The sequence below is a fragment of the Ostrea edulis genome, chromosome 3 (assembly GCF_947568905.1).
Source record: "Ostrea edulis chromosome 3, xbOstEdul1.1, whole genome shotgun sequence".
NCBI classification, from domain to species: domain Eukaryota; kingdom Metazoa; phylum Mollusca; class Bivalvia; order Ostreida; family Ostreidae; genus Ostrea; species Ostrea edulis.
In genome coordinates this window covers 62,614,307-62,626,470 of record NC_079166.1, presented here as the reverse complement: position 1 = coordinate 62,626,470, position 12,164 = coordinate 62,614,307, and the positions used below count along the sequence as shown (strand labels likewise).

Genomic DNA, 12,164 nt, shown 5'->3' with positions numbered 1-12,164 from the left:
ATCGTATTCCATATCTAATGGTGATTTGTAACTGTGATATCATTTTGAAGAGTTTGTATAAAAAAACCTCCTAAAACATAGGAATTTATCCAGGTTAGGCTAGGTCCTCAGTACCCCGTGCTTGTCATAAGAGGCAACTGAATGGGGCGGTACCTCGGATGAGACCGCAAAGAACCGAGGCCCCGTGTCACAGCAGGTGTGACACGATAAAGATCCCTCCCTGCTCAAAGGCCTAAAGCGCCGAGCATAGGCTTAAATTTTGCAGCCCTTCACGGGCATTGGTGACGTCTCCATATGAATGAAAAATTCTCTAGAGGGACGTTAAACAATATATTAACAAACAATCAATCATAGGAATTTGCTAATTTTGAGTGTTTTCATACAAGTGTCTTGGTAAAAAAGTTTCATAAACTTTCTTTTAACAAAAGTACGAAATAAATATTTTTTGAAAATTAGATTTTCTTATCTTTATCAAGGCCGGTTAACTCTTTCAAAAATGTTTAAAGTGCAAAACTATCGGCTCCCATTCATTTACCAGTCAGGTGAATTTGAACTAGTTCACTTTCATCATTATTCAACATTAATAATTGAGTCTTATTCTCTAACATTGATAGAGATTGTTTCTGATACATTTAATAAGATTTTTCCATTTTTTCTATGTATTGTTGTCAAACTGCTTAAAAGTTCTGATGACTTTTAGAGACCTTTAGAAATGTTTGTACCAGCGAAGATAACTAATATCAATTTAATTCTAACGCCTTCCATACAATCACAAGTCAACAAATTTACTGAGATGTCAGACTTCTTTAAACAACGCATTCTTATATCATCATGAAACATATGAATAAATCGCCGAGATTCATTTTGGGTTATTGAACATTAAATAGGCATACTGAATCTTATTTAAGCTGCAAGTTTTGATTGGTCAAACAGTATAAACACCAACACCGGTGAATGGGTTCTTGCAAACGTCCAACAGTTTGGGTATTATCGAGTGAACTACGAGGAAGGCAACTGGAACGCTCTGATCAGCCAACTAAAAAATGATTACATGGTGAGTAAAACAGCACAAACAATGGTTTTGTGTAACATATTCCTATTAAGTAATATCGACACTGATGTTTACACTTTGGTCGATAACCCTCGGGTTTGGTCGGAACTTTAAGGCCAAGTTTTTTCGTCATTTTGTCCCGAATATCTTCTATAGCTCTCGACTATTTTATAACAGATTCATATTTTCAGACCTCCCAACTATTGTGTAACGGATGCATATTTTCTATAGCTCCCAAATATTGTATAACGGATTCATATTTTCTATAACTCCCGAATATTATATAACGGATTCCTACCTCCTAAAGCTCCCGAACATTGTATAACGGATTCACATCTTCTAAAGCTCATGAATATTCAAAGCGGACTTACATGTATATCTTCTAAATCTCAAAATATTATACAACGGATTTGTATCTCTTAAAGCTCCCGAATATTGTATAACAAATTTGCATCTTCTATAGCTCCCGAATATTGTATAACGGATTTATATCTCCAGGGCACCGACCAGATTAAATGACATTGGACCTGGTAACCTTAACATTAAGCTTTAACCTATTGTTAGAATATTCGAATATAAGCCATCTTCCAAGTCATAAGAGGTACTGCTTATAATTAGCATATGTATATGCTAATAATAATAGTAATATGTTAAAATATGAAAGGATCGGACTACGTTGGACTTGAATAACGAGATGTTTAACACCCTTTGTACAAGAAGATTCGATCTGTTTCTTGGAACTAAGGTGATTTTGAGCTATACATGTATTTACAACCGGTATCCTATTTTCTTGTCATCCCTTGTTAGATATTTATACATAGATTGAGAACAAAATGGATAAGAAGCCCCTGTGCTTTGACCTTGACTTTTGACCTAGTTGTTAGAATTTTTCAAAAAACTTTGGTCATGTCTTTTACACCACAAGAGGCAGACCTTTCATTGTTGGTATGTGTATTCCTTGTGAGAAGATCTTTCCATTGACACCAAACTTGTTGAACTGATGACATGTACGTTGACCTTAGACCTACGTGTTGAATATTCGAACGTAAGCCATATCATTCAAATTGTAAGAGGTACTGTTTTTATACTAAGTATGTACATGTTTTGTGAGAAAACCTTTCCAAGGATACCAGATTTGTGGACTTTGTGACCTTGACATTGACCATTAAGTTAGTTTTGGGAAGTTGGAAACAAACTATAATGTCTTACAGTTCCACTTTGTTGTAATCCGGGGTTTTACATTCACATCTTGTTTAAATTATAGAACTGTCATCATTACAGTTGTATGCAGATTTTATGAATTGACTGAAAACATGTTTTTTTCTTTGATACACAGATAATTCACCCCAGTAACAGAGCACAGATAATTACCGACCTCATGGCTCTTGTCAGGTAAACAAATCCCCGAGTAAATGTCAGTTAAGAACCCTCTCCCTGCATAGATTGTTCATATGTTGATTTCCAAATGTGTCAGTTCTTTATTAATTTGTCATAACCAAATACGACATTAAAGATATACTGCCATTATCTTTTGTGTACTTGGTATTGACACACCAAAAATTTGAATATCTGTATTAAAAAGAAACTGGGCTATAAAAAGAAATAACAACTTTTGAACATGTAATCAAGTCCTCGATGATCAGGGCAAAAGGGAGAGAGAGGGGGGGTAGTGCTGGGAAGGGGAGGAGAGGGGGATTGGGATTAAAAGGGGAAATGAAAGGAAGGAGGAGGGAAGTAGGGGAGGGAATAGATAAACAGAAAAAGGGCAGGAGGTATAAGAAAATGGACCTCCTTGTCCACCCCTTCAATGAATTCTGCATTTCCTACTGAACTATGACTATAGAATGTAAGAATTTAGCATTTTAAGTTGTTTTCATTTTAATAAAGATATAAGCATAACAAACAGGGCCCCGTTTTATGACATTATTTGCCAAGTTCAAGGTCTATAACTCTTTAAAAAAATAGATCAACAAAGACCAGACTCATACTTAATAGCAATAGAGATAGTCAGTAAAAGCTCAACAAACTATAGAGTTACTGAATTACACAAAGCAGCTAAAACTTTCAACAATCAGTATCTAGCTTTAATTCATCAGAGATTCGTTAAGAATAAACCTTTGTGGATAAAAGCACGGACTCTAGATACATATTAGGAACTAGATTGTAGGCTGTTTGTATTTTGGAATACATATAAACAATGGAAGTATATGGGGATAGGGGTAATGTCTGAATAATTGACTTTGGCGATTATACACAAACTTCCATTATCTACAGTGTACCACCATATTACGAACAATTTAGATGATTAAGCACGTAACGTAGTGCCTGTTGTTGATAATCAATAAAGAAGGGGACGATAACGAACAGTGATCCCCACGTGAACTAAATGCTAACTAGGTTTGATTTAAGGTGATTTGATTTTATATTGCATGTATTAAAGGATTAAAATCACGGCCAGGGAACATGTAATGGCATAAGGGAACGGATCAAAAAATCTAAAACAGACACTGGTGTACGGGAACCAGTCTAAACTAAAATTGGATAAATCTTAAATACTGTACATAAGTATACAATCTAATTAAAATTAAATGTTAGATCAGCTCGTATAATTTATGTACGGATCTGATATTTAATTCGAAGGAGATTGGTCAGTACATTGTTGTTTTACGAAAACGTCAAACATGAATTATCACATTCTTTGAAGTTAAAACGGATAAAATCTACAGTAGAACCATGTTATAGCTGTACTGTGCATGATTTGAAACCTGATTGGGATGCTGTCTTACCTTGCAGTCTGGGTGAGATGAGCATTTCCCTGGCCCTCAGTTCCTTGGATTATCTGAACCAGGAGACGGAGTACGTGCCGTGGTACGCCGCTCTAGGAGAGATTGGCTACATCAGGAATATGCTGCTCACTAAACCGATCTTTGGAAAGTTTGAGGTCAGGTCACTGTAATCTTAATGAGCAAAGTTTTTAGAGCATTCAGGTTTAAGAAATCGGCAAAAATAGATATATAAATGAAAAAGAAAAGTGATTTGTTTAAATCTGTACAAAGTTTTATTTTATGTATATCATTATATTACGACTCACTAACTTCTTTATGTGTAAATATTCTTCTGAAACTGTCAAGTGTTTGGTCTTGAATACTGTGTGTGCACTTAGTGTAGCGTATTTTAAATTTGGCGCAGTCCTGGTTGATGATTTGGTGTAATCATGATTTAGCGCTTCTTCTGTATATGAGAATGGATAAGTAAAGAATTTCATATTTTAGCACAACTTTAAATTAACGCTCTTGGGCCTCCCTCCCAAAAGCCGCTAAAATTTGAATAACGCTAAAATAAGTACTCGTACAGTGTGTCCAATCCGCTTGTGACGCAGATGCAGATTTTTGCAGCTCGTCACTGTAGGGAGATAGACCTCTATAGGTGGGCTCATCCTCGAATGTTTTTTTATTTTATTTTATGTAGACCTACATGAGATCTAAGTTGGATATCATTTTTGGCAAGATCGGATTCTACGGCGCTGAAGACGAATCTATGAATGATAGGTACAGTACTAGTGGAGTGGTTATCTGGAGTTTTCTTGGATACATAGCCATCAAAAATGATATTTTATTTGTTGGTTGTTTGTTTTGAGTCCTGTCGAGAATATTTTGCTCATATGGAGACGTCATCAGTCCATGCTTAAGGCCGTAGCAGTGAAGGTTCTTTAACTAAAGTGCCGACACCTACCGCGACACAGGACCTACGTTTTTAAGGTCATATCCGAAATACCTTTATTTGATACATTGTCAGTATAATATTGAAAGTATTGATTTATGATGCAATGTAGATCTAATTATTTGCCAAAGCAATAAAAATTGGAAAGAAAGAATGTGACTGGCTATTACTTTGGTTAGATTTTCGCGAACAGCAAATTTCGTGGTTTTGTAATATCTATGCTTGGCTACCCTGCATTCTCTCCTCTGGAATCGCTAATCATTGAAATGATTCGATTCGTGATCTTGCTGACTCAGCGACAATGTTAACGAAAACAACAACAGACAACTGTTGATCATAAGTGATGGCGGCCATGATTACTTTATAAATTACAGGCATTCATAAAAAGATTATTTTCCACAATTAAATGTTTATATAAGAATCGTAATTTTCTTCTGAAAATCCCTTATTTGAATTTTCGTCGTCGAAGTCATTTCTGTGATTATTTTGACGATAAGATATTAGTCGTAACGTTATTTAAATGTAGACGTCCTTATAATTAAGGAAAGGTAACTCTTAATAATCAGTTTTATTTTATTTTACGGTAAAGAAGTTGCATGTGTATAGTTGCGGGTTGTCTATTCCTTGAATACAAATACGCCACGCATTTCAAATAGATTATGAATGTTAACCACCAACTTTGATATATTATGAATATTGACCGCCATCTTATAATTTATAGACTGCTAATATTGACCATCACCTTTGATATATTGCTAATATTGACCACCTATTTTTCTAGATTGCTGAGGTCCTATATAGTTGGGGGCGCGTGTTATTACCATAACCCGAACTGCACCACTCAGGCTGTAGAGCTATTTAACAGATGGCTGGACGACGAAGCACAACTGTACGTAGTGTATTTCAAACATCATACTTGTATATGCATTGTCTTTATAGAATAAATTAAGATTGTATTTTCTATTTCGTTATTTTAAAAAGAAAACGATATATATATATATATATATATATATATATATATATATATATATATATATAATCCAAATAGAAAGAGTTGATATCACACAGTCAAAATAATTCAATAAAAAAAAAGCAGGAAAATATGCAGTTCCAAAATATATTTAATGAATGCTTAAATATATTTTGGAACTGCATATTTTCCTGTTTTTTTTTTATTGAATTACACACACACATATATATATATATATATATATATATATATATATATATATATATATACATTGTTAATAAATTACATATTTTCCCGAAGTTTGATTTACCTTCCTGCAAGTATATCCAGAAATGTACAAAATCCTTAGCGTATTTACATTATAAATATGTTTTAAACAATTATTTGAATGGTGATATTCTGATAAATCTTGTTTTATCCTGTAAAATCGATCAGACAAATGATTGATTCAAATTCTTACCAGTTTGGATTTTGTATATGTGAACAACTTTCAGTTCACAAGCTATCATTTTGCAGGATCCCACCCGATGTGAAATCTCGCGTAATGTGTACGGGAATTCGCGAGTCTCGCTCCGATACCTGGGACAAACTGTTTGAGAGAATGGAATCGCAGACACCGTCCGATCAGGTCATCATTATCAGCGCTCTAGGCTGTTCCAGGGAGCACTGGGTGCTAGAAAGGTACCCGTATATCAATATAATCATAACATCGTATGATATAGATATTCTTTACATAATACTATAGAAGTGAGTGTTAGACTAAAGGGCTTGTGTATTATACAGAGATGTATAAGTCTTATATATAACTATTAGTGTTAATAATGTATATAAATATGTGAGTGTTAGTATTAATGTTGTATATAAATATGTGAGTGTTAGTATTAGTGTTGTATATAAATACGTGAGTGTTAGCATTAGTGTTACATATAAATATGTGAGTGTTACTATTATATATAGATATGTGAGTGTTAGTATTAGTGTTGTATATAAATATGTGAGTGTTAGTATTAGTGTTGTATATAAATATGTGAGTGTTAGTATTAGTGTTATATATAAATATGTGAGTGTTAGTATTAGTGTTGTATATAAATATGTGAGTGTTAGCATTAGTGTTGTATATAAATATGTGAGTGTTAGTATTAGTGTTGTATATAAATATGTGAGTGTTAGTATTAGTGTTGTATATAAATATGTGAGTGTTAGTATTAGTGTTATATATAAATATGTGAGTGTTACTATTAGTGTTGTAAATAAATATGTGAGTGTTAGTATTAGTGTTGTATATAAATATGTGAGTGTTAGTATTAGTGTTGTATATAAATATGTGAGTGTTAGTATTAGTGTTATATATAAATATGTGAGTGTTAGTATTAGTGTTGTATATAAATATGTGAGTGTTAGCATTAGTGTTATATATAAATATGTGAGTGTTACTATTATATATAGATATGTGAGTGTTAGTATTAGTGTTGTATATAAATATGTGAGTGTTAGTATTAGTGTTGTATATAAGTATGTGAGTGTTAGTATTAGTGTTGTATATAAATATGTGAGTGGTAGTATTAGTATTATATATAAATATGTGAGTGTTAGTATTAGTGTTATATATAGATATGTGAGTGTTAGTATTAGTGTTATATATAAATATGTGAGTGTTAGTATTAGTGTTGTATATAGATATGTGAGTGTTAGCATTAGTGTTACATATAAATATGTGAGTGTTAGTATTAGTGTTGTATATAAATATGTGAGTGTTAGTATTAGTGTTGTAAATAAATATGTGAGTGTTAGTATTAGTGTTGTATATAAATATGTGAGTGTTAGTATTAGTATTATATATAAATATGTGAGTGTTACTATTATATATAGATATGTGAGTGTTACTATTAGTGTTGTATATAAATATGTGAGTGATAGTATTAGTATTATATATAAATATGTGAGTGTTAGTATTAGTGTTATATATAAATATACGAGTGTTAGTATTAGTGTTGTATATAAATATGTGAGTGTTAGTATTAGTGTTATATATAAATATGTGAGTGTTAGTATTAGTGTTATATATAAATATGTGAGTGTTAGTATTAGTGTTGTATATAAATATGTGAGTGTTAGTATTAGTGTTGTATATAAATATGTGAGTGTTAGTATTAGTGTTATATATAAATATACGAGTGTTAGTATTAGTGTTATATATAAATATGTGAGTGTTAGTATTAGTGTTATATATAGATATGTGAGTGTTAGTATTAGTGTTGTATATAAATATGTGAGTGTTAGTATTAGTGTTGTATATAAATACGTGAGTGTTAGTATTAGTGTTATATATAAATATGTGAGTGTTAGTATTAGTGTTGTATATAAATATGTGAGTGTTAGTATTAGTGTTATATATAAATATACAAGTGTTAGTATTAGTGTTATATATAAATATGTGAGTGTTACTATTATATATAGATATGTGAGTGTTAGTATTAGTGTTATATATAAATATGTGAGTGTTACTATTAGTGTTGTATATAAATATGTGAATGTTACTATTAGTGTTGTAAATAAATATGTGAGTGTTAGTATTAGTGTTGTATATAAATATGTGAGTGTTACTATTAGTGTTGTAAATAAATATGTGAGTGTTAGTATTAGTGTTGTATATAAATATGTGAGTGTTAGTATTAGTGTTGTATATAAATATGTGAGTGTTAGTATTAGTGTTATTGGGAGTTGAACTATGTTCAATCTCCCTGGGTCATCACGCACTTTTCTGCGCAGTAATTTGTATTGATTTGTATAGTGGTCGTCAGCGGGGGTTCTGTGTCAGCTGATTTACTCCTAGGTAAATCAACATAAACTTTTATAAACATCCGCCATTAAATAATCCATGTAACTTTTCTGAATTAATCTAATTTTGATAATTGATATGTAAATAAATGCAATGATATTGTATTCAAATCAATTTGAATACAAGATTTCGATCAAATTGATACTGATAGACATAGAAAAATAAAAGATAAGGTTGAAAATTGTCGTTTGTAGCGCAGCGTCACCTATAAACATTGATAGGGAAACGAACGACAACTGCACACAAGCCCTATTGACACCGTGGCGCGAAATATCGAATATGGTGCGAAACCTCAGAAAATTTACAAGAAATAACTCTACAACATTGTGTATGTGTATATATTTGGTTTTTTTTTTAATGTGATATAAAAAATGCTTATATGTTACATGTAGATTGAATTAAAACACGTCATTCCCAGTCAACAACTTTCGATTGGGATCGGAATACGAAATAAAATTTCTTATATCCGGTGGCAAAGTGAAACTGCTTCATGCTTCAAGTTATTGAATTACGTAGTAATTGCACGTTACACATTAGAGAACTGTTCGTTTTAATAGAGAAAGTCACAAAATAGATACAAAATGAGTGTACCTTATTCATTACTGTTACCGAGCTTTCGTCGACTATAATCTCGAAATGGCGTGTTTCGCTGCGCTTGATGACGGTAAGGTCCACATTTTCTACGTGAGTAGTGTGATATTTGTTTATGAATTTTTTGCGCATACATGGTATGTCTCGGCTAGGAATAATGGAAACTTTCTCACCTATGTATGTAAAGACATATTAATCTCTATTTTTAAAAATGTAGAACACTTTTATCAAATGACAATGTTTGAAAACGCTGAGAGCCCCGATGTCAGAATTTCCTTTTCCAAGACATCAATATGTCAAATTCATTATCCTTTTTGAATAGTATGTACCATATTTTGTACCAGTTATCCATTTTGAATCCCCTATTACAATGGGATTTTGCTGCACTCTGTAATGTTTGAGTGGATGTCATGAGTGTGTGTCAAACAGAAATTTCAAGAGCATGGGATAAGGTGCTGCCATGGGTGGGCGGTAAATCTAGTACTGCCGACTCCCGACTGTCCCGGATTGCGATGTTTTATAAATTATATTAAAACCGGCTAACAGAATAACTTCATATTTCTTGGGAACAATCTTTATGTCCAAATTGATTCATACAATTGAAAAAACAACAATATTAATAGGTATAAATACTTAAACTGGAGATGCAGCATACTCAAAAGCGGTAAATCTAGTACTGTGTTTTAAATGCCAAAACCGAAAACGGACATTCTTCATTCTATGCATGATTTTACGGAGAGAATGGTGTTTTTTAAACGATATTAAACAAATCTTTGTATCTAACAAGAAGTATTGTTTTCTTTTTCACAGTTATTATACTTATATATACAGGTATTTATGATCAAAGCATGGTACAATCTAAAATGGCGATCACATGTTCAATTAATACTTTTGATATGTGCAATTATCACCTCATCTGCGTCAGTGATATCGACAAGAAAGATAAAACTTAATCAGGATTATTCTAGTGACTGTACATCTTAATGAAAGTGGACAACAAAAAACAACTCTTCATCTGTGCAAGAACTGCTGTATTGTCAATAAAGTTCCATTAATTCGAGATACCATTAAAATGCAAAGTTTTTTTAATTAATAAAATTTCTCATTATTGGGCATTGTTTTGTCTCTCTAAATTATGGCAGAACTCTTAACCACATAAATTATGTGTTTCCAGGCTCTACGATGTGGACGTGGTTCTACCTCAGAGCCCTTATTTTTTTTGTTTTTCTTTATTATTTTTTTTTAAAATTTCTGAATTTAATTACACTTGTTACAGAATGTCTATGAAGAAATCCATTTAACATATTACCCGAATTGTTATATTTTTAAAGTCAAAATAAAGTTCTGTTTTTAATTTTCGCAAAAATAATTACAAAATAATTAGATTAACATAAAAGATACGGCAATCAATTTTTGACAATAACAGAAAATATTATGGTTTTGTTGGGAAAGCAAGAAACTTTGAACCTGAATTTAAAAAATGATAAAATATTTGATTTTTATTACGTCATATGATATCTTGAAAATTAAAAATATCTGTGATTTTTAACAATTTCAGAGCTTTAATATACATGTAGATGAATTTCAGTCACTAGAAAAGATGAAAAAATTGATTGCCGTATCTTTTATGTTAATCTAATTATTTTGTAATTATTTTTGCGAAAATTAAAAACAGAACTTTATTTTGACTTTAAAAATATAACAATTCGGGTAATATGTTAAATGGATTTCTTCATAGACATTCTGTAACAAGTGTAATTAAATTCAGAAATTTTAAAAAAATAATAAAGAAAAACAAAAAAAATAAGGGCTCTGAGGTAGAACCACGTCCACATCGTAGAGCCTGGAAACACATAATTTATGTGGTTAAGAGTTCTGCCATAATTTAGAGAGACAAAACAATGCCCAATAATGAGAAATTTTATTAATTAAAAAAACTTTGCATTTTAATTGTATCTCGAATTAATGGAACTTTATTGACAATACAGCAGTTCTTGCACAGATGAAGAGTTGTTGTTTTTTTGTTGTCCACTTTCATTAAGATGTACAGTCACTAGAATAATCCTGATTAAGTTTTATCTTTCTTGTCGATATCACTGACGCAGATGAGGTGATAATTGCACATATCAAAAGTATTAATTGAACATGTGATCGCCATTTTAGATTGTACCATGCTTTGATCATAAATACCTGTATATATAAGTATAATAACTGTGAAAAAGAAAACAATACTTCTTGTTAGATACAAAGATTTGTTTAATATCGTTTAAAAAACATCATTCTCTTCGTAAAATCATGCATAGAATGAAGAATGTCCGTTTTCGGTTTTGGCATTTAAAACACAGTACTAGATTTACCGCTTTTGAGTATGCTGCATCTCCAGTTTAAGTATTTATACCTATTAATATTGTTGTTTTTTCAATTGTATGAATCAATTTGGACATAAAGATTGTTCCCAAGAAATATGAAGTTATTCTGTTAGCCGGTTTTAATATAATTTATAAAACATCGCAATCCGGGACAGTCGGGAGTCGGCAGTACTAGATTTACCGCCCACCGCTGCCATGTATTACTTCACTATCAAAGTTTAACCCAGTTGCCACAATGTTGAATTTATGCTGCAAAAAGGATTGGAAATTGCTCTGGTCAAAACACATTGTTTATTTGTCTACAGATGAAAGAGACATGAGGATTCTCCCTCACAAACTGAAAAAAAAAAAAAGTTATGGATCTTGTACATGTATAGTTTATTAATCACTATAGATTTCCAGCATCACAAGTCTGATTCCACTATATGCTTTCCATACTGTCAGGTTCATTCACCCCCTGTTTGAGCCACAGTATAATATCCCAAATACCTTGGCAACAAATAACATTATTTGACTAGTGTTTCATTTTTAGCGGAGTTGCGATGAAGTCGAGCTCGGCTTATGATCTGATGAAGTACCTTTGGGCGGGCAGGCGGGCACGCATCAACATTTCATTTCCGCACC

General features: G+C 32.0%; 1 protein-coding gene across 1 annotated transcript in view; it reads left to right on the top strand.

Annotated features, from left to right (window-relative positions):
* The window catches only part of LOC125674911 (aminopeptidase N-like), a 36,240-nt gene that overhangs the window by 16,237 nt on the left and 7,839 nt on the right, over positions 1–12,164 (top strand). The window contains exons 13-18 of the mRNA XM_048912272.2: positions 909–1,054; positions 2,388–2,443; positions 3,845–3,992; positions 4,520–4,599; positions 5,553–5,660; positions 6,258–6,422. Coding sequence (XP_048768229.2) covers positions 909–1,054; positions 2,388–2,443; positions 3,845–3,992; positions 4,520–4,599; positions 5,553–5,660; positions 6,258–6,422 — 703 coding nt within the window. The remainder of the gene's footprint in view (positions 1–908; positions 1,055–2,387; positions 2,444–3,844; positions 3,993–4,519; positions 4,600–5,552; positions 5,661–6,257; positions 6,423–12,164) is intronic.